Genomic DNA, 24296 nt, shown 5'->3' on the forward strand with positions numbered 1-24296 from the left:
AAAAATCTGTAAACTGTTCTGTTTTGGCAGACATGATTTGCATCTGAAAATATGAAATTAACAGAAAACCATCAGAAACTAGAGAAACAAAAACAAAACATTTATCAGAAAATGTATTAACATTCTAAAACTCAAAAAGTGGACAAAATGACTTAACTATTATTAGAACTGAATTTAAAAAATGTAAAAAAAAAAAATTAATTTCAAACATTTAAAACAAACAAACAAAAAACAAACAAAAATACTTAAATTATTTAAATAAAAACATTTCCAGCTTCTCTTATATGATGATAATATGTATAATTCATTGTTCAAATAAAAAGTACAGTAAATAAAACATCTTGATAAAAACAACGGTTAAAAAAAGATATTAAACAACACTAAGGAAATATAGTTTTCTCTATAATCAATGCATTATTTCAGACTAACTGGAAAAAAAACCTGATTGCTCATGCTTATTCTTTTTGCATATACCCTTATTAAGGTAGACTAAATGAACACTTTCATTACATATAATTCACATACCCACAAACAATCATGTGTGGAAACAACCAATGTTGTATGAACCTGATTAAGTGCCTTATTAAACTGCTTGCTTTACAGAGAGTTAAGAAACACGCAGACCAATCAGAGGAGTCCATACTGGGAAGTGACTGATCATACATTTCCCACAAGTGACAAACAGGAAGTGGTTTCTTCTCTTCCTGTGTGGTCCATGGAGGCCGTCACTCAGTCACGCAAATTACAAATTCCAAATAAATTCGAAATAAATTCAAGACACAACAATTCCAGGATATTCCACGTAATTCCAGAGTTCTGCCAGGTTGCGTGAAGTCAATACAGCAACAAAGAAAAATGTTATGTTGTGGTCTGGCTTTGGTTTCAATGCATGTTTGTATGTGTGTGTGTGTGTGTGTGTGTGTGTGTGTGTGTGTGTATGTATGTATATATATATATATATATATATTCTTCAAAGAGAGAAAAAAAAATTATGTACACTAAGTATTTTCCCCCCAAGCTGTTGATGACTGGATATGGCAGTGCTCACACATGGGAATGGTCACTTCTGATCTGTCCCTGGTCTTTCACTCAGTAGTACAAACAGCAGGAGCGGGAGCTTCATCCTCCTCATCTTTGGCTCAGTTTGTTGTACAGTAGGACAGAGGGGGGGAGCAGGGGCTTGTAAAGGAATGTCTGACTCTCAAGGACAGAAGGATTAAAAGAAAATGAACAGTAAGATAAGCTCTTTGAAGGTAGATTAGTGTCGCTCTGTTACAGAGTGAACTTTCAGCAGAACAGACAGGAGTAAAGAGCCACTGAGAGTGGACCGAGAGAGAGAGACAACCAGAAAGTGGAAATTGAGGGATGGAGATTAATAGTGTGACAAAAATGACAGAGAAAAGGAGTATGAGAAAGAGAGTCTGTGTGTGTGTGTGTAATCCACAGAAGTAGAGCAAGAATTTACTGTAATGCAACTGGTTATGGAGCACTTGTATTTAGGTTTTAAAAAGAAATATTAGAGAAAATAAGACAATAAGAGGAAGATGAGGAGGAGAGAAAGTCACTGGACGGACAGCACTGCTGGGTGATGGTCTCTCTGTGTCTATAATAATCATAAAAAGGTAACAGACAAACAAATAAATATGATGTAAAAATACAAATGCAAAACAAACAAACACACTTGCACACATATATTTGGGAAGCACACTATATTAGCATCTGAGATTTTGTAAATCAATCCGTATTGGCACATAATGGAAATGTAATTGTTTTTACCCATTTTAACATTTACATTCATCTAGCATCTTTATGGCTCCTGAAATCTAAAAATGCAGTTTTATATGCATAAAATATAGACTTTATACTGTTTATAGTGGTCATAAAAAATTAAATCAATGATAAAAAATAATTTTGCATTAGGTATATGCAAAATCTAATTCCAATTATATTGTTTCATATTATTCCTGGTGTGGCAAGGGCACACACAAAACCTGATATGAAAAAAATTATATGATCAACAAAAATATAAAAGTGTTTGTATTAAGTAGTGTAACCATTTCAATTATTTTAAGTAATGTAAATGACTACATTTGGTCACTTTCATTAATTTCTAACGAATGTTTTCAACTGTTAATCATTTTCAAACATTTGAACCAGGCAAAGTTAACCTTTCAGTAAACCTCAACAATAATTACTGTCAGATATTCAAAATCTTTAAACAATTAAATTAAGATTATAATAATTGATTTTTAAAGCATGGCCACCACAAAATCAGACTTGAGCAACTCTTTACTTTGATATTGTTAACACACACACACACACACACACACACACACAATATTATTCAATAATAAAAAAATTATAATAATTAGCTTTATTAATAATAAAAAAAAGTTTTGTAGTTACATCATATTATAAACCAAGGGACTTTACAAGTAAACTGTATGCCAATAAACACTAACCTTCTCGTCTTGATGATCCAGCTGTTGCTACAACATATATAGAGAGGGAGGGAGGGAGAAAGAGGAAGAGACATGTGAGACGCAAGTGATTTCTATTTTTATTTATTTTTTTGTAGAACAACAAACTTCGAACATCATTCTTGAAAACAAATGAGGCAAAAAATACACATAGAGACACATTTACCATTACTCAGGCAGAAACATAGTGAAAAATTACCAACGGCTGCGCAACCCCAAAATACGTCCTCAATGCAAATTCTCTTAAAGGTCGCACACGGAAAGATAGCAGAAAAAAAAAATGAAGGTGGAAGGAGATGAAAGATTCTGCAAGAAACAAAAAAGGTGGAAGGGAAAGATGAACAAAAGAGAGGAGTGCGGAAAGGAAAGATTTAGATGGGGAAAAGGAGCAAGAGATACAAGACTGAACAGAGAAGGGCCACAAAAGCAACAAAGATAGAGTGATGGAGCGAAACACAGGAGAAGACAGAAGTGAAAAGACGAGATGAGGAAGTGTGAGAAAAGCAGAGGGAGAACAAACAAGGAAGAGAACCTGAAAGAAGGTCAGACGGCAAAAGGAAAGAGACGAGAGTGGGAAAGAGGGAGGGAGTTTGTGTCTGTGTGTCACTCTCTCAACAGGGGGTCAGACTGAGAAACATAATGGAGAAAAGATGAATGGAGAGAGAGAGAGAAAGAGAGAGAGAGAGACATACAGAGATATCGCAGATGTGGAGGAAAGTGGAGCATAGCAGACTCAACAAGAGCAGAAAAATGTTGAGGAAAACTACAGAGCGAGTTAAAAGTGGAAGACAAGTGTAAAAACAAACATTAAGATAAACTTAAAAAAAAAATTTACATGAAAACTGTTAAATTCACGCGTGTGAAGTGGTATTCTATGACTGTGCCCTTTTTAGATTTTCAATTTTGGAATCAACTTCTTGCCTTCACGGGTATGTTTGTATAAAATGGACAAATAACAATAGTTATAGATAGAAGGGTTTAAATTAATTTCATGTACTTTCTCAGTTAATCTGGTCACACAAACTGCATGCATAATAATTATGAAATATTTGGAAAAATGGTTTACGAGGTTTTAAATGAAGCATAGCATGTCCCACCGCAGGACATGTCAGTTTTCCAAAAGCATTTCACGTCAACTAATTGGCTGCTCGTTAAGCAAAATCAAGTTAACACACATTAGTTCAAGTTAGTTTAACCCATCATTAACACTTGACTACACGGAGAGATAAAATACCTTCTTCTGATGAGGACACTGCCTTTCGTCAATGTTTACAGCCAAGAAAAATAAGAAAAAATGTGTGCAAATAAAACAATAGAACATGACTTAGAATGAGCAACAAAACTATAGAATGTTTAAAATTTAATTATAGTCAATTAAAAGTAAAAAAACAATGCATAGGCTAAATGTAATGCATTTATAATGAACCACTAATCAAACACGGTTTGACTTTATCATATAGCTATGGATCATGTAACATTCTGCTACTTTTTGTCCACTTTTATCTTTCTACAAATCCTAACTTTGGAACACGAGTTTTAATTTTAATCAAATTTTTAATTCATTTTAATGCTAATTTACATGACAAGGGCATGGAATTATATAATAGGACTAATCTAAAATCTGTATTTTAACCAAAAATATCATAAATAAATAAGAAGAAAATCATTACTAAGACAATTAAACAAATTTAAATAAAATACATTCTGCAAAACACAAAAACAGCGTGAATTAAATTAAGTTGTTTACATTTGACAACACACAAAAAAGTTAAAATAAAAATAAAGCTCTTCTATATCTTCTATAATTACAATTCAAATATACCAAAGTACCTAATTTTTCACGTTGTTTTGAACAGAAAAGGCACCTTAAACTGAAATGAAAAAAAAGAGAAGATCATTAGTCTTGAAGAAAAATATATTATTTCGACAAAGGTTTAAACCTATTTTTCTCTCTTACTAAAGTTAAATGAAATGTTTGCTTCAACAAAATGGCAGTTTTTGTTTTCAAGCACAAAATGGCTGCAGTTGCGCTTTCCTTAAAACATGGCTGCCATGGTAAGATGCAGAGAACGCCCGGGAAGAGGATACGAGAGATTTAAAGAAGAAAAGAGGGCTTCCCTACTTCTGCATTTACTGCAATTTTACCCTTTACTTTGTTATTACAAAATGAAATAATTCAACTCGCATGACGAAAATGTAACTTTAATTTTCCCATTTATATTTGCGGAAAAATCGGTCACTTCAAGGAAAAACTACACTTGTGTAAAGGCACCGAATTAGTGGTTTTTATTATTTTTTCCCGCTTTGGAAAAAACGCTCTGGTGAATGACAAATCTAACAAGGCGAGAGAGGTGAAAAAAAGGGGGAGGACGAGGCATCCACTGAGGTGGGCAGCGCAAAACGAACAGAGTTTCGGGTTTTTGAAACAATTAAAAAGATGAGAAACGGCCAGAAACTGGAAAAAGGAAATGGTGCGCTCACAGCAGGACCGAGCGAGTTAAAAAGAGTTGAAAAAGACAGGGATCAATTAGAGAGAAAGTAGAACTGACTGAAATGGTTTTTCACAGCAGGGGAGAGAAGGACCGAGTAAGACGCTGAGGGGAAAAAAACAACAGCAGAATTAATGTTTTGACAAGTTTCCCCCGAGAAAGTGCAGGGAGCGGAGCAAAGTGAATGGGATGAAAGACGAGGGGCACCCGGGAGCTGTTTTCCATGAGGCGCCACTCAATCAAGACCGAATATTGGCAAGTTTTTGGATTTAGTTGCACTTTTACAATTTGAGCGAGGTGTCTTGCTACCAAAATCCAGGTATAAACGTTATAAAGCTTTTCTTACGAGCATTGGTGCATTTTGCGATATATGCACACACACGAGTTCGACACATTGGCAGCTTTTGGGGATCCTTCAAGCATGAAACCGTTGCTGTCAGGGGGAACAATTTCACTGTTACACTCCATGAACAGCAGAATCCGTCATGGTCTATAATGAGCGCTACATTCAGTCAGACTTTTAATAATTCACATACAGCTCAATACGTTTCAAATGAATATAAAGGCTAATTTCACAGCGTTAACCGACCTTCCAACCAACTTGTGACCTGATTCCCTCTGGTATTACTGATCTATTTGCATGTTCTGTTTCCCATGAGCCTAGTCATTAAGGCTCAAATGACCTAGCGAAATGAGATCGACTTAATTAAACTTTAAATACAGCTTGCTGCTGGTGCCGCGTGACTGAGATTTAGCCCCGGCTGCGGCTGTAACGTTGTTTCCACGGCTCTGGTTCTGAGGCAAACACCGACAGGACTCGAAGTCGAACACGGACTGTCAGATAAAAGACCATCCGCAGGAAGGAACTGAAGTCGGTTTGTGGCGCTACCAGGAGGAACAAACATCAGCTGTGCTAAACATGCCCTGGCGCAAAGTCCCGTCACACACCTCTCTATTCATTCATCTTTACATGCAAGTGATCAGAGGAAAACCGCACAGGGAAAATGCTGTAAAGGTGTGCAAGAAGGTATGAGGAAAATACAAAGGGGCTAAAAGCCAAATGTGGTGGAGAATGCAGAGATATTTGAAAGCAAAGGTGGATAATAAGTCCAGATCTTAATTTTAAATGCTCTTTTTAGGCTTGTAGAAAACAATACATTTTATTTGATGTCAGGAGGGTTGAAACATGGTTAAAACCAATAAATATTACAATTTAATGCCAAATAAATACACACCAAATTGCTGAATTTAAACGAACATTACAATTTTCATGGATGATAAACGTTAAATGAGTGAATAAAAAAGAAGCCAATAATAATAATTGTATGTATAAAAGTGAATACATGAAGACAGTTTGACTTCTGCTAAAGAAAAAAATTACGGTTTGAAAAGAAATTATTGCATTTTTTTAATTATTGCATTAAAAAAAAGACTAAAACGTAAATATAATTTAAAAAATAAGTTGTATTTTTTATGATGATATTATATAAAATGATATTTTATTGTCTTATATACACCGCTAATTCCTTCTGTACAATATTTACTCAAAATCAATACAGAAATACTAAAAATGTGCATTACACATTGACAAAGCTGACACAAGAATTAATGAATACTTACGTTAATCGGCCAACCAAGCACATTTGTCAACCAAAATGCTTAGAAATGGTCAAATATATATAAATATATATATGAATGAATATAAATAGATGTGTCTATAACTATTCAAGAACATGATGCAAGGGCTAGACAGAATGAAACATGAGATGAAATCCAGAAATGGACAGAGTTCGTAAAGAGACTCGGAGAAAGTGTAGTGGATAAGACTCTGATTAGTTTTGCTCTGGTAACGACAGATCATAAAAATGAGGGAGGGAAGGAAAAGACTAAAAGAAAGTGTGGGGGAGATTAGTGCCACTCCAGGAATGACTAAACACTTGGAGGAGAAAGAAAGAGAAAAGGAGGGAGGGAGAAGCAGGGATGCTACAGTTTAGTCTGGATTAGTTTCGGTCAGAGAACAGAAAAAGAGGGGGAAAGATAGGGAGAAAGGGAAAGAGAGGGATAAAAGAGATGGACCATCTGAAGCGAGAGCATGAGAAGGGGAAAATGTGCAAAGACGAGGAAGAAAAGTTGTCATTCCACGCATTCATTAAAGCATCTACCACGGATAAAGTAAATGTTAATTCAAATGAATGAAGAAAAACTCCATCTTTCTCTATCAAAGATTTGCTCCAAACACAAACACATCCACCTCAGATCATTCTCAGCTACAGATGTTTCACATACAAACATTTCAAATCAATCGCAGAAACATTTTCTGCTCCAACCACAAACTAGAAACTAGATATTTCTCACTGAAGGTTACGCAACACTCAGAAAGAAGCAAAACATCTTAAAGGCTTCAAGAATTTGATTTCACAACAGAGCGTTTCTGTTTGATTTACTTGAACAAACGCAATGGTTATCCACTTTTCAAACTACGAAAAAGTCACTGAGATATTTAAATACAGTGCTATTGATCTCAAGTCAAACTAGCCAAATGTCAAATATTTTCAGAGCTGATTTACTACAAATGGTGGCAAGAAAAGTTGGAGAGCTGTGAGAGGCCAGAAGGCAGGTTTGGGGCCATGACAGGACTTGGATATTGGGTTAGACAGCTTCTGAGGCAGTGTGTGTGTGTATGTGCATGTGTGTGAAGCAGGAGGTGGAATTGGGTCGGACGGCTTACGGACGGGACTGCCATTCCCACTCTTACTGGGCGGCATTCCCTGCTGATCCCGCATCAGCCAAGCCGAGCGGAAGGTCAACATAACTGCAGGGGTCTGAGAGCCAGCCTCTCTCCACGCACAGGGCACGCACACACACACACACACACATACACGCACACACACACACAGACACACACACACACGCACAGACAGACACACACACACACAAGCTTTCAAACATCATGCTATAACAAAAATTTTTATTTGCCAAATATAATTTAAAAAATAAATATCAATTGACAACAGTTTACAATAAATGTGATTTTGTTGCTGTACCATATATATATATATATATATATATATATATATATATATATATATATATATATATATATATATATATATATATATATATATATATATATATATATATATACACACACACACACACACACACACACACACACATTTAAAGTCACTTGACTATACAGATTATTTTTTCTATATTGTTTATCTACAAAAAAATAAAATTTTGAAACAAATGTATTATATTATAATTATGTTTATTGTAATTCTAATTACTACAACTACTACTACTACTACTACTAATTATTATTATTACTTAATATAAAAATATTTATAAATAAAATCATGTTTTATATACAAAGAATATTTGTATACAAATTACATTGTTATATTATCTAAAAAAAACATACAATACAGATTCTAATTTCAAAACAAATTAATGTTTATTATAATATAAATATGTTATAACATTATTATTATTATTCAACAGACAGGTTGACTGATTTTTTTGGTAAATTATCTACAGAAATAAATACAAACTAATTCCAATTTTAACAAATGTATTATTTTATTGTTGTTTATTTTAAATATTATGCATATTATGCATGCATGCATATCTATAAAATTTGAAAATTAATGTGTTGTTTTCCATGTACAACAACATCAGGTGACTGTTCAGCCCAAGACAAGTATGAGACTTTCTTTTCTATTTGCTGCTTTAACCTCCATTTAAACCATTGTGTTGCAGAAAAAAAAGAGAAGGAGGCAAAATAGAATGATGAGCCAGAAAAAGAATGCATTAGCAGAAGAGGGGGAATGGAAAGATGAGGACATATCTGCAGAAGGTAGGCAGAGAGGAGGTTGCGTGCAGAGAGAAGGGTTGTGTCTGATGGCGTGAGAGGATGTGTGTGTGTGGTGGTGGTGGGGTGGGGGGTGTGACATGATTTTTTTCCCCAAGAAAAAAAAAGGTCAACCAAAAAAAAAAAAAAAAAAATTTGGAGGATGAAGAAATGACTGTACTTACTCGGTGGACAACACACAGTGACTCGTAGTTTCATACATGGGAGGGGGGGTCCGTCATCTGTGGACAGGGCTGGAAGGAAAGAAAGACAAAGAGAGAGAGTAAAATAGCAGACTGATGTCTTTGACACTGGGACAGAGGAATCTACATTTGTTGCCACCAAATCGATGCTTTAGACTCCTTGCACAAAAACACAAAAACACACATAACCCAGGGCCATAAAAAGACTTCTTGACTCTGATGGAATGGCTAATCCATTAGCACACGCAGGAGCTGTAACGACCGACTGTGAGCCGTTCCACAAATGATGGACACTCGGATGCAGTCAGACGGGCTCCACGCAGACATTCACACCTCATAAGCGTACATGATTACACCGTTACAACATTATTTATACACCTGGAGGTCATATTTACTTTCAGCTCATCTCGAAGTGTGATCCCAGCGTGACGGCATATATTCATTTTGAAGAAAATTCCACAACAGAGTTGCATCAGAATGCTCAAACACAGTCTAACATTTCCTCAGTGGGAAAAAAAGAATTAAACGTGCCCGGATTATGAAACATTGCGGATGTTGATGATAATGGGTGTATATTTTACATTACACTACATTTATGCTTTGTTCTTTACTGCAAATGAAAGGTTCTCGGGGCGCTTAGGCCCTTTAGGAAGAGAACATATAATGATCTTCATTTACAGCTGCACTGGAACTGCAGCTTGTCAAGCTGCTCATTTCAAGTTGTTCGACTGCAGTCAAAAGCAGCTTTTTGAAAAAGTGGTTCAACACAGGAACTGAAGGCCTCAAAGTTTAGTTTTAAAGTTAAGCTGAACCTGTCAGTTTTAGTCATAACACAATTTTGACAAAATGTGTAGCTACTGCATTTCATCTAAATTCAAGATTATTTATTTAATATTTATTTAATATTTTATTGGTCAAACAGCTGTATTAATCGGACACAAATATTCAGAAACCTAATTAGGGAGACAGCATTACAGCATTTGAACAAATCATTTTACACTAAATATCACCAATAACTCCACAAAAATGCTATATTTCAGTCACCATAATTTGTATAAATCGAAAACAAATAATGAAAAGCCCTATTTAACTAAATACTATATTAAAATTACTATTTTAATAGGCTACTGATTAGTTTTTTGAGTGCACACCATTTTAATGTATTTTGCAAAATAAGAAAGTATTAATTTCTACGTTAAAAAAAAGAAAAAGAAAAAGAAAAATCCTCACTGCACCTTTAACGTGATGACTTCTGCTAGAGCCTGCTGATGTTTTTTTTTAGCATTCTGCATTAACATCAAGGGTAATTCTGACGTTACAGTTGTAGATACAGATAGAATTAATGTATATGTACACATATGTACACACACACACAAACACACACACACACACCCACTGCAACACAGCATGTGCTCGGTAATGCCGTGTGTTTCTGCATATGCATACCTCATTAGCATCAGGCCATGTTATGAATGCTGTAAACCTATAATGAATCTCTTCCCAGAATCTGAGCAGCAGGTCTGGAGGTTCAGGCTTGAGTGGGTCTGCCGTTTTAAAGAGCGTCTCTGACTCAATGTTTAATCATAACCATAAATTTATAACAGCCATTTCAGTAACACACACCACAGCAGCAGCCATTTTCGTCTAGTAGAGAAGCTTTTAACCGAACGTCTAACAACCGCAGATACATCCATTTAGTATGCGCAGTAATTCCACATCGACGATAATGAGAACGGCTGACTACAGCGAAGGTCTGTGTGTGTGTGTGTGTGTGTGTTTTGGTTTTCTGAAACCCAAAATGCATTCGACCATATCTTTTGGGTTTGTGTTCAAGGCATTTGAGTGATTCTGGATTTCAAACCAAAAGTCTGAGACCACTCATAAAACTGCCTCTATTTTTATTTATTTTTTAATGCATTTTTTTTCTTCAAAAATTATATTAGCAGCATAGAAATTTTAAGTGGGACGTTTAATTGAAAAAATGAACAAATTTGTCTTTGTATTTGGTATGGGGGTCAACGACAAAGTGCCCATGATAAACGCAAGAAAAAAAAACATTTTAGAAATCTAGTTTAAAACACATGTGCCATGATTTTAAGCAGTGTACTCAGTACATAGAGTTCTGTGTTTATGTTTGTTTCAGATGGTTTGAAATTCTTTAAAAAAAAAAAAAATTCAAGAAAAGTTTAAATTAATTGCTCTCATACATGTCTGGTTTAATCAAGTAAAAAGTTGCACTCCTTACACTGTATTATTTATAACTGAATTTAATCTTTTTAAAAGAAGTATCATGAATTGAAAATTCATAAATATCATTAGATTTCTGGGAATGCACCACATGACATCTCATTGTTTTAAACATACAACAACAAAAAAAAAGTCATAAGCTTTAATGATTTTTTTTTTTTTGCAATGTTGTTTGCACAATAACTTTAATGTTGCAAGTTACAAAAAATATGAATAAGTAGTATTGCAGTTTAATATGTATTTGTATTAATTGTAATAATTTTATATTTTTAATAATTATAAAAATTATGATAATTTTTAAGAAATAAAAAAATAGATAATTTTAGTACAAAGTAAAACACACTCATTATAGAAATGTGCGCAATGTTTAAATTTGATGTATATTTATCTTTTTTTTTAAGCATGTTGGTTGCACCATGACTAATTTGGCAGGCACATTTTTTACATATTAATAAGCGGTTTTGCTGTTTAATATTTATTTGTATTAATTGTTATTTTTTAAAACAATAATAATATTTATAATAATAATTATTATTATATTAATAAGAAATATTAATACTTTTTTATTTTAAAATCTGAATGCAAAGATTAAGACAAAGAAACAAACATGCTCATAGAAGTGTATTCAGTCAATGAATGAACTTAACATAAATTTTAAGTGTATCTTTTAACAACAATAAAAAATGGCATCGTGTCATTGGCTCATGTCTCTCTGTTGATTACATTAGTTACAGTGAAGCTGAAAACTCGATCCATGTTGTTAATCTAAAAGGAAACGATCCAATGGGAGACTCACTTACAGGTACTTCCTGTATTAAAGTCCAGTTTTTGTCTTGAAAGCACATCTCTTTAGTAGTTATCTCTTCTGTTTCATCCTGGAATGCTCTTGCTTGTACCAACACACACAGACAAACTACAACTTGAATTTAGATCGGACACACTGATCCCTTGTTTTCAGCTACAGGATTGAGCTTAAACAATTAAAAAGACAGACACATTGTTACACTTTCTTTGAAGTGAACAATAGACACACACACACACACACACAAGCAGGGTAGGGTAGGGTTCGTGAAGTTTGACACAATGGCTCTTTGCTGTGTATACACTCTCATGCTGGAACAATGCTCTATTGTCCAGGTCAGCACTGCTGTAATTTATGTAAAGATATGTTCCCCTCTTTCTGTCTCTTCCTGTTTTTCCCACCCTCTTTCTGGCCTTTTTTTGTCCCACTCTTTCTTTTAAGGAGACACTTTCCTCTACTTTCTCCCATCCTTCATCCAGTAAGACCCCTGTGTCAGTGGTTTTCTTCATCTACGTAGGGTTCCTACAGTATACTGATTCTCTTTCTATTCTCGGCTCCATCATGCTATTCCATTCTTTCAGATCAGGCACATTGATAGAATATGGTAAACTTCCAAAGTTATAAAAAGCAACAGTAAAAATGGCTAAATAACAATAAACCACTGCTCTAGCATTAAAAGCGGTTCGTTTTAAACAAACTAAATGTTTAATATTTAATACTTCAGGCTTTTTTTTCTTTTTTTTTCCCCAACATAAATATTAATAAGAAAACAGTGTTTTTTTCTAACCCAGAAGGGGAGAAGAAATAAAAGAAGGGAACTGAAAAGCTTTGGCCCGAAACCAAATCTATAAAAACAGGAAAACTGTCATGTAATTTTATGGCCACAGACCATCTTTCCTTCCTTTTTGGAGCCAAAAGAGGACAAGGGCAGAGCCGAAAGCAAAAAAAGGAGCATTTTTCACGTATACGCTAATGAATATTATAATTATTTTTAGGATTTATATGAAGATACACATGCAGATAAACACAAAAGTGGGGACTGGGCTCCTACTAACCAGGGTAGTCAATTTTTTTTTTTTTAAAGTTGCTGTTAAAACATTATTTACTACAATTTCTCTTAATTTAAGTTGTATTTAGTACAAATGCATCCATTTCAAGGTTAAGCCGTCACCCTGATTGACGTTTTTGTGTATGTTCTCCAAACTGCAGCTCACTTACAGCTATAGTAGTAATGGTGTCCAGGCAGGAATTCAAAGCCCAGGGAGAAGGGCGTGAAGCGCTGGATCTTTTCAGAGAACCTGACAGGACCGTAGGGAGCGTACGGCTGGTTACACTCCCATCTCTTAATGGCCTCTTTAGTCTCCACGCAGCCCCTGAACTGGGCCTCAGACACCAGGTAGAGAGCCAGAGTCTCCACAGGACCGCTGGACGGGGGGTCGGCGGGATAGTGTGGACACAGTATATCCAGATAATCACTCAGATTGACCTGGACAGAGTAATCATCTCCTGTTAACCTGAGAGCAAGAGAGAGAGAAAGAGTGGTATATTAGAGGGTGTATTTCTATCATGAGAGAAATTCATTGCCACAGTCATTAAAAATGGCATTTTTCCAAGTCCACAGAACAGATTTCAGATGCGTCAGCAAGATCCGCACTGAATCACACTCGCTTGGCCGCTCCGTGGAATATTTAGTGATCAGTCACTGCTGGGAAACAAATGCTTTAACGCGTCAGAAAATGAGTTATACCAGATGATACAGACAGAGGGATGCAGCCAAATCTTGTAATTGTAAAGATGGGCAAGCTAAATTAAGCAAGTTTTCGTGTTACTGGAGTGATAGTTCACAATAACACTGAAAGGAAAGAGAACCCCTGAGGAATTCAGAAAGGTCAAGAGATTCACACAGCAGCAGATACGGACCATGGCTCTTAATAACAGCTTCATGCTAATTAGTGAGGGTTTCCTTCCTTCGCTTGCCACACGCCCAAAGTCAAAAGTCAAGTCGCACTAATAGGGGAAGAATTAGCATAGAATGGCCCTTAGTGGCTTGGTAAATAAATTCACGCTTCCATTTGTTTACACACTGTTGATTTTAAGAGGAGGAAGTGTGTACAAGATACCATCAATGAAATGAAAGCAAGAAAGAAAGACACAAAGAAATAAAAGAAAAGAAAAAGAAAATCATAAAAGGATTAAAAATTAAAGATGGAAAGAGAAACCGAGAGAGATAAAAGGAAATTAGACAAAAAAGAAAGAAAAACCAAAAAATATATAACAGACCGAAAGAATGAATGAAAATGAACAAAAAAATTATGAACAAAATAAAAGATGAACAAACATAATGAGAGAAATATGGAAAAAAGACAGGTAGAACCAAGAACGAATGAATTAAAGAAAAATAGAGAGAGAGAAAAATATTAAGAAAGAAAAAAGAAAAGGAAAAAGTAGGAACAAAACAAGGTGAACAGAATGACAGAAAAATAAAGAAAAGTCAAAAAGATAGCAAGACAGACAAATGAAAGTATGAATGCAGGAAATTAAGAAAGGAGGAACAAAAAAGAAAGCAAGAAAAACTAAAAATAGAAAGAATGACAATGAACAAAAGAATGAATAAACAAAAGAAAATATGAAAGGATGAACAAAAATAATAAAAACATTTTGGAGAAAGACAGGCAGAGGCAATGACAGAAGCAAAGAACAAAATAAGAGTAGGGAGAGAGAAAAATATAAAGAAAGAGAAAGAAAGAAAAAGGAAGAAAAAAGACAGTGAAAAAGATAGCAAGACAGACAGATGAAAAGAAAGTATGAATGACAGAAGAAAATAATGACAGAAATTAAAGAAAGGAAGGAAGGAAGGAATCCAAACCGAAAGGAAGAAAAAAAAAGAATGGAAAAAAGAAAAAGTTTGCAGTTCACAGGTACTTAAGAAGTGCAGCTCAACTACAGACCGTGGAAGAGAGGTGAGGACGGAGAGAGAGAAGGGTTAGAGAGCGGAGAGACAGACACATGGAGGGAGGTAAAGAAAGGGTTCTGCTTTAATTAGTGGCCCTAGAGAGAGTTTGGTGGGAGACAGCAAGAAGACAAGATGGGTTTTAATTGGTCTTTCTTGACTGCGAACGTGTGTGTGCCTGAGAAGGAACGCGAGCGAGGGATGAGAGGAGGCCACGGAGGAGAAGAAGTACAGGATGTGAGAGCGAGGTGGCCGGGCCAGGTCTGTCACTGGGAGTCTTTTGTGAAGAAGCGGCAGAGGAAGTCTGAGAAAGAAAGAAGGGAGGGAGGAAGTGAGCAGAAGAATGAGGAGGGGGTTATACAGAGTTAAGTGGGTGGACAGAGAGACGACAGAAAAAGGCTAATGAAAGACTGCAGACCAGAGGAAGAAAGAGCAAGGGAGCCAAACAGATGGAGTGCAGAGGGAGAAACAGAGAAACTTAGAGAGTAAACTAGGTATCTGACCCACAACTATGACCTAGTTAAAAAATTACCTCCATTTTTTTTTTTGTTGTAAACTCATTACAGAACCAAGAAAATACAAGATGTGGTCTGGCTGAGGCCATCCTTCCATTAGCTTTCATACTGAACCATCGACAGTGATTCGAGATGAAGATAAAGATCATCTCTTCATCAAACTATCATAACGTAGTCCATCCAAGATCTGACAGCAAATGTCGTATTTACAAATATTGCAAGCTTGGCCAGTGATGAGACATCCATAAGTTGCTAATTAGCTGTCAAGCTAATGTAATTTTCATCAATCAGGCCCATCTGAAGGGACAATCATCTCACGTCGTGAGCGTTTACGGTGTCACAGTTGAATAAATGAACACTGGACCAGAATAACTAGAGTTTGTTTGACCTTTTCTCTTGTTTTCTCAGGATTAAACATTCAGAAACTAATCTGAGGATCAGTTTCATGTTTAATTTCATTAGAGATTGGTATTGGATATTTATTGGTTGTTAATCTAATTCTATCAGAATACTGAAATACATACAACAACTTTTATGATAAAACACATTTGGTTGGAATCATTTTCAGATTTTTTTTTTTTTTTCAGCAGATGATCGATAAAGACACTGACAGCCAATCAGATTCCACCCAGCAAAGTTTAAAGAGAATTTAAAGTGATCGATGACATAACTGCAGCAGAATAAACAAAACAATATGGTCTGTTGGTGTGGATGCAAATATAGTCTTTTATTTTTCTATGTGCGAATGGGCCTATTATGGAAGAGGAAAGCTTTAGAGTGAAATATAAAATGGGTAATTGTGAGATAAGGATTAAAATAAAGTCAGTTATGAGAAAAAAAAGTCACAACTGCAAGATAAATAGTTGCATTTGTGAGATATGAAAACAATAGTGAGATTGCAATAGTTAGAAATGTTAGATACCTGCACATTTTTTGATCTGAAAATCAAGAAAATTTCTTCAATGGAAGTCTTACTGTCACAGGTTATCTGTGTTTTGTTTTCAGTTCTTTCTGTTGTTTATTGTGCCTTCATGTGCTATCGGAAACCACTTCTGAAGTTGTAATTATGAGTTTGTTGCATTCAAGTGCTTTGTTATTGAATCATGGGGTACGGCCAATTCAGGATTTTATTCTTGCCTATTTCGTGGAGAAATCTTATTAAAGTGAAAATTTTTTTTAAAACATTTAGTGAATATTTAAAAGAATGTATGTAACAATATTACTTCCATGTGTAACAGTATGCTTACTGTATATCCTGTTTTTCACAAAAATATTAAGCAGCACAACTGTTTCCGGCATTGATAAAAATGAGACAGAACATTAGATTTATTTCCGAAGGATTTTGAGTTACTAAAGACTCTAGTAATGCCTGCTGAAAATTCAGCTTTGCCATCACAGACAAATTAATTTAAATAGAATACAGTTTAAAATTTTAATAATATGTCTGTATCTTCTGAATCCTGTATCTTTTGAATACTTTTGGTATTTTGACTTCAGAAACATAAAAAAAGAAAAACTTTCTGTCCCCAAACTTTTGAACAGTAGTGTAAAATAAGAAATGATCAAAATGTTCTGTGTTTGGTAAGTTTGAACCACAGAGTGTAACCACACAAATGACAACATCAATTCAAACCAACTTAAAAAATTATAATAATAATTTCAAATTGAGGGGGAATGCACCGCAATTACTCAAAGTACACAAGTTTTTAGGATGAAAGCCGCTGAAAAACCAGCGTAATCGAACTCTTAGATGGTTAAACTTTCTGGAGAAAAAGGTTAGCAAGACTAAATCATGCAATTATAGCATCTGAGAACTGCAGCTGAACTTTGACAGTGTCAGACAACATTATGCCCTAGTTATAATATTCAAACTGCTATAATTCACAGACACCAATAATTATGTGTAGCTGAGCTTCCAGTCATAGCACACTCTCTTTACAGTGCGGCAGAGATGAAAGTGCAATAAGTAAAGGAAATGTGTTTACGGGTCCCTCTCCTCCTCCACACAGCGACTCGAGCGATGACACAACCAGTGAGCTGATCAATAACTGTGACTGAGTATTGGTGCTCAATCTCCACGACAGGCCGAATCGATCAGGAATCAGTCATACGAAACTCAGACAAGGCCTTATGATCAACACCCTGGAGCTGCATAACACATCTCAATTAACACACCCACATACTCGCGAATACATGTACACAAGTAAATAAAATCGGTTCTGAAATGTCAACTAAAATGAAGCATGCAGAACGACTTTCCTACACACATTACTAAAAGCTGGCAGATCAACTCGTCCATTTACATATTACTTTACAGAGGGCAACTGAGAGTAAAAAGGTGAGGGAGTGAGAGGGAAAAAGAAGCTATAAGGGACAGGAGACATAAAGCAATCAGCAGAGAGAGGTTAAAGTGTCAGGCTTTGTCAGATAGTCTGAAAAATGAAAATGCCCTGAGTATTAGAGAACGAGTGGGGGGTGGGGAGGTGGGGTGCTAGGCCCTGTAAACTGTGGTAATCATGGTCGTATTCACTGTGGCTGCTTCCCTTGAACTGAGATCTGCCGTGGACTTCAGTGCATGCATGAATAATGATGAAGAAGAACTCAGTTTACTGAAGAGGAAGAATAAATACTTAACAGATTCATGCACTAGGGGCTGTCAATTGAATGTGTCAATTTTGTGTGATTTATTACAATTACTACAATCCAACAATAAAAAAATGTAAATATGGGAAAGACAAAATATAGAAATGCATCCTGTGCAAAGTTTAATTCAGACGGACTAAAAAAACAGATCAGAAAATGGTTTGCATAAATTGTATGCATAAATTATTTATTTACAAATAGAATTAAATATTAAAATCTAAAAATGCAAACTAAAACAAACAACAATTATACTGTAAAATACTGAAATAATATAAATGAAAGAATCTGAATGAATGAATTTGGAGAAAAAAGGGATTTAATAAATAAAAGCAAATTTTGAATCTATTTTATGTTTTCTTATGCAACAATAAGTCTTTTTAATTCTCATAAATTCAGGACTTTTGACAGCAAATCTTGGCAATATATATTGCTATTTGCAGGTAATATGCTTGAAGGGATAGATCACCAAAAACTGAAAATTCTATTTATCATATAAACATGTGTGACTTTGTCTTCTGTATGACATAAAATAAGATCACATTTGAGAAATTTCTCTGTATTTTTCGTTGATAAAGTGGAATTCTGTGGTAACCAAAACTGTTTGTCTATCAACCTAAATATTATCTTTTGTGTTCTGCAGAAAAATGAAAGTCATACAGGTTTGGTGCGAAATTAGGGTAATTAGAGTAAGTGACAAAATTTCCCTTTAATCAGTTATCATATTGGGGTTTTTTTTCACAGAACCGCTACGAATACAAAAAAGGCACGAGATCTTAAATGATTAAATCATTAAATGATTAAATACAGACACAGTAGATTATCCTACAAGATCCATATAATGTCTACCACATAAATTGTGTCTGATTAAATCCTGCAGCGCTGAAGCCAAACTGGAGTCATTATACCATTACAGCAGGCGCTTCACGCTTTTAATAATAGAACATATTCATAGTAAAAAAAAAAAGAAGGTTGTGTGGGAGTATACGCCTTAGCGCGAACATGAATGAAAATAGGGGCCGACCCTGCCAGCAGCACCTTTGATCCCTTTATAAAAGAGAATAATTAAAACACGAACAATTTCACAACCACGGCGGATGAATACAGAGCAGCTCCAACAAGGCACGCATACCAAGTGAGCCACGCAATCTCGCTTCAGTCTTACTGTACACAGCAACATAATTGCTAAATGGACCTGATAATTGATCAACAATGCCAGGCTATCCACAGAACAACATGAAAACATGCTGGGAAAGGAAAGGGAGCTGTGAGGGCTGGGGTCAGTGAAGGTGACCTAATTGGCTCCTCGAGCTTCAGGACTGGTGAAGGTGAAAGTTGGGGGTCCTGATGGACTCGGCAGTGAAGGAACCTCATAAGAACTCTGAAGTCAAACAACAAGGAAAGGGCATATTTATGTAGAGCTGCCCTGAGGCGGCCAGCAGTAGGTTCATCTGAGGAGCTATGATAAGAGATTGGGAAAAAATACACGAAGACAAGGACTTGGAAGGTTTTGAGAAGACAGTATATAGTGAAGTCACAGGAACTGAAAGAAGGAGAGAAAGTTTATTGGAAAGATGAAGGATTTAGTTGAGGGGTTGAGACTCAAGGTGGGCTGGTATGCTCGGCCAAGCCGAACTCTTCCAGGCAGGACACCAGCATGGGAACAAGGGATGTGGAGCAAAGGAGGAGAGGAGCAAAAAGGGTAAAAAAAAAAGAGAGACCTTGGCAACAGGCAAGGCATCTGAGGGGAGTCGAGGGGGCTACAGGGGTGAGAAAGAGAATGGGTGAGAGAAAACAAAAGAAAAAGAGAGTGTACTCATTCCCCAAAGCGGATCCAACGCTCCATTGCACTTTCAGTCAGTGGTTCATCCCTTTATCGCAGACAGTAACAGGAGGAAGAGCAAATGAGATGATTTAAATCAGAAATAGATTCTCCAACGCCTGGGCAATACAAAATTGGGAATTTTTGTATACATTTTGATAGTGTTTAAAATTTCATCTTTAAAAACAGTATGCCAGTTTTACTCACATCTCACAATTTATGCTAACGCTTAGTATATGTGTGTGAGCGTGCATCAAAAGTTTCTAATTACAACATGCTCAATCAACAGTGTTGAGCATTGTAACCAATCACAGACATGTCGGCTGAGCGCTGAATGCAATGACCAAAGCATTTAACTTAATCAGTGACACATAAAGTCTGATTTATACTGGCCACAAAAATTATATTTAGAAGAACTCAAACTGAAATAGTTAGAGCAGATTAATAGTTCCCAGCATGCTTTGCTTCAGTTCAGTCTCTTTTATGCATTTTTACACAAGACTTGTGTAAGGGGAGATCTGTTTGTGCTTGCTGTTATGTTGAGACTTAAAAATTGTTTCTGGAGGTTATGCTGAAGAATAGAGCCTGTGGTTAAGTCGAAGATGGACCAATCTTTATACTGCTCTGTTTAAAAGTAGTATTGACATTTGTTGATTGCATTGATAGTGTTTTATTGTATCAGCACATGTGCTTTAAGCAGCTAGTTAGCTAGCAGGAAAGAGAAGTCAATGTTATTAATTTAAATGGTTTAAACCAATATGGTTAAGTTTCACTAAGCATTCAGAACTATTGATTTTTAAACTTAAATGAAGTGATCGGTTTCCTCAATTAAAAACTCATTACAACTTTTACGGTTTTACAGTGCACAAAAGGAACAATTAACACCATATTTACTTAAAGGTATCAATATAAAAACAATACAAAAGTTGTCTATACTATGCAATGAATCTGATCTCTAAACTGTGTTTAAACATTGTTCGTTTTAATGAAAGATTTGCGTGTGTATAGAACACACTTGCGCGCTGAATGAAAAGTCCAGCGTTTTAAAAAGCGTCTGACTGCACGCACTGCAAAGACATTAATATCCCATGCATACTACTGTACTGTTGATAATGATGGGGGCAGGTTAGAGAAAAAATCCCCTAAACCAACAGAAAATAGCATAAAAAGAACTAGTGTAGCAGAACATCTTTAGACCTGAGACCAAATAGATTAAAAATGCAAAAATATTGAGATTTTTTAGCTGTATTGCCCAGCCATACGTTTTTTTCTGGTCAATATAGATGGCAGGCTTTCATCCAGTCACACCATCTTCCTCCGACTGCATCCCCCATTTTAACTCAGGAATATTTCATGCGATGTGCATATGACCTGTATCAAAGTCGTCCTCATATTCACCATTAACCCTCAACCTTGCATGTTCTCTTTTTCGCCTTCTCTCCGCCAATCTCTCGCTCTCTTTCTCTCCCCGGCTCTCATCAGGTCAGGATAGTCTCTGGGGTTTGACAGCCACGCTGCAGATGCAGCCCTGTTAGAGCCTGTTTGAAAGAGGACTTCAAAACCAGTGAAACAGGGAAGAACTCAAAAATCACGCCACTGTGGAGCATTTCATCACTGTAGGGTTAACACAGACACCAGGGGTTCTCATCTCGCAGGTCTGTTCTGACGGTCGGTCACAAACATGAGCAGGGAGAAAAATAATGCTAAATGCCAATGATGCCAATATAATATGCGATATAATAATGTAAAGTGAAAGTATCAAAATAAATATGCTGTTTTGAAGGAGAAGAAAATGCTTTGGAAGCCAAAATGGACAGGCTGCATGATATGCCCTTATTTTCCTAAAGTATGAGCGCAAATACACAACAAATCAGATAGGACCCAGACTACACGAATGCACGGCTTATGACAACCACAATGAGTTTTGTGAATTATTGGCTGCCGAAAGCATGATACCATTGAAATTAAATTCCGTATAATGAACAATTTTGGTGTTGTGGTGGGTTCCAAATGATGTCCAATAAAAAATCTGGTCCTGAAGCAAAACCAGTTGAGCACCACTGCACCACAAGGTTCTAGACCAGCAAAATCACAGATGCGCTCATGAACCTAGCAATTGAAATGTTAAGATTAATCACTTCTTTTCCATGATAAACAGGGTTATGGGGTCAGATATGTGCACACTCACACATATTATACGCTACCATTCCAAAGGTTGGCGTCTGTATTTAATGTTTTTTAAATAAGTCTCTTATATTTAACAAAGTTGCATTTATTTGATCAAAAGTACAGTAAAAACTTCAATACTATATGGGATATTATTAAACAATTTTCTACTTTAATATATTTTAAAATGTAAATTATTTCTGTGATGGCAAAACTGCATTTTAAGCAGCAGTCTTTAGTGTCACATGATCCTTTAGAAATGCTGATTTGGTGTTCAAGAAACATGTTTTTTATTATTATCAGTGTTGAAAAGTTGTACTGCTGATAACTAATATATATATATATATATATATATATATATATATATATATATATATATATTTCTTTTTTTATTTCATGGAATTTTACTAAATATTTCTGTCACAATTGACCGCTTGAATATATCCTTGCTGGATAAAAATATTAAGTATTTAAAAAACAACAACAACAAAAAAATCTAGCCTTCCATATTGTTAAAATTATAACGAGAATCTGACTGGCAAGTTTTTGTGATGCACAACTACTTCTCAGTAGTGAATAAATCATTTAATATTTCCCATAATTTGATTCAACAACAAAAATTGAGCGCCGCAAATTTGTATTTGCAAACAAACTATTTTCATAAACCAAATTACTCACGGTGCATAATGCTCATTTTGGAGTACTAAACACTAAATACAAAGTAGTTATGCAGAGAAAAGCAGGAAGACTTTCAGGGACTGTGAAGGCAGCCATCCACAGCCTCCAAAACTGTCACATATCCAAAAACACATTCAGACTGCCTCACGAAATAAACCAACCCTGCCACAAATATGTCCTTCCCCTCTGCCCCCTCCTGTGATAAACCCACCTAAGCTCCAGTATGTGGCGCATCCCCAAACCCCATGTTAGCCTCAGCGCTAGCCTAACAGCCGCTAAGCTCTTCATGCGGCTCTGATGTGTTCAACCGTTTCAGACCGTGTGTGTCTGTTCATTCAGCCATGTTGTGTATAACCTGACTATTAAGGCTCTTCAGACAAACACCTACTTGGTTTCCCACTTTGGCCATCTGGTACCCCCCTATTTACCCCTTAATCTCATTCTCTACAACCATTTCCTGCTCACTGCTCTATATGACATTCTTGAAGTGGTCGTCTCAGCCTCCTTCAGGTCTCGTTTCCTCCCTGTTTTTTCCTAAAAGTGAGCAGGATCCAAAGCCTTTGTTAATGGATGTTATTCCGAAGTGTAGAGGAGGAAACAAGGGAACACGCGCACACACACAAAAACAAACAGGACTTCTGACCTTAAGCTTCCTTTCTGGTGCCAGCATTTGCGTGGCTCTTTCTATCTCTCCACAGGCGCCAGGTGTGGGGCCACATGTGGTTAGGGGCTTAGTTTGTTTCCTGTGAGGTTATGGCTTTCCACACATGCTAAACAACCTAGTGAGTTCATGCTAGGAATGTATTATTCATTTGTAGTGTGTGAGAGAACCGTGTTCCAGTTGAAAGAACAGCACCAACCCGCAGTTGCCTTTGCGGGGACAGAACAAGGTTGTTCTGCAGGTGCAGCAATTCGTGATATTGATTTGAACATTTTTCAGGACAAGGCTTTTGTGGCATGGAAAAGCTGTAACTACACCCCAGAAAATTAATTTCTATCGTTATGCTGAGGAGAACTTGACAAAGACTAACGCTTCTGACTGAGCTAAGCTGTATTCGTTTGTCCATGGCATTTTATAACAACTAACGCAGGGGAATTTCTTTTGGTCAGTGAAAAAGTGATTCTGGAAATGCCATATTTCTGGTTATTAATATGTTACATGTTCCTATGTGTCCTAATGTGCTATGTATGCATTTATAAATGTGGGTTTGTGTCTGTCAAAAGATCAGTGCTCTTTTATAAACTTCAGATTAGAAAGTCTGATTTAAAGAATAACAAACAAAAGCTTTATAAGAGATTTAAAAAAATTATAATAATTACAATGCATTTTAAATTTATTAACATAAGAGGAGTTTCAAATAAACATAAATTATTCTAAGATCAATAACAATTTTATTATGTTGCATCCCAAGGAAGGACTAAAAACAAAACTGCATAAAGTTGTGTGAAAG

General features: G+C 35.9%; 2 protein-coding genes across 2 annotated transcripts in view; one reads left to right on the plus strand and one right to left on the minus strand.

The window, feature by feature from the left end:
- LOC128030211 (small conductance calcium-activated potassium channel protein 3-like) overlaps positions 1-657 on the plus strand; it is an 18463-nt gene extending 17806 nt beyond the window's left edge. The window contains exon 6 of the mRNA XM_052617682.1: positions 604-657. Coding sequence (XP_052473642.1) covers positions 604-657 — 54 coding nt within the window. The remainder of the gene's footprint in view (positions 1-603) is intronic.
- Positions 7-24296, minus strand: part of LOC128030160 (ephrin-A4-like) — a 43709-nt gene continuing 19419 nt past the window's right edge. The window contains exons 2-5 of the mRNA XM_052617646.1: positions 13293-13588; positions 9008-9076; positions 2463-2489; positions 7-1603 (exon numbers count right to left, since the gene is read on the minus strand). Coding sequence (XP_052473606.1) covers positions 1497-1603; positions 2463-2489; positions 9008-9076; positions 13293-13588 — 499 coding nt within the window. The 3' untranslated portion in view covers positions 7-1496. The remainder of the gene's footprint in view (positions 1604-2462; positions 2490-9007; positions 9077-13292; positions 13589-24296) is intronic.

This window comes from Carassius gibelio, chromosome A16, assembly GCF_023724105.1.
Source record: "Carassius gibelio isolate Cgi1373 ecotype wild population from Czech Republic chromosome A16, carGib1.2-hapl.c, whole genome shotgun sequence".
NCBI lineage: Eukaryota > Metazoa > Chordata > Actinopteri > Cypriniformes > Cyprinidae > Carassius > Carassius gibelio.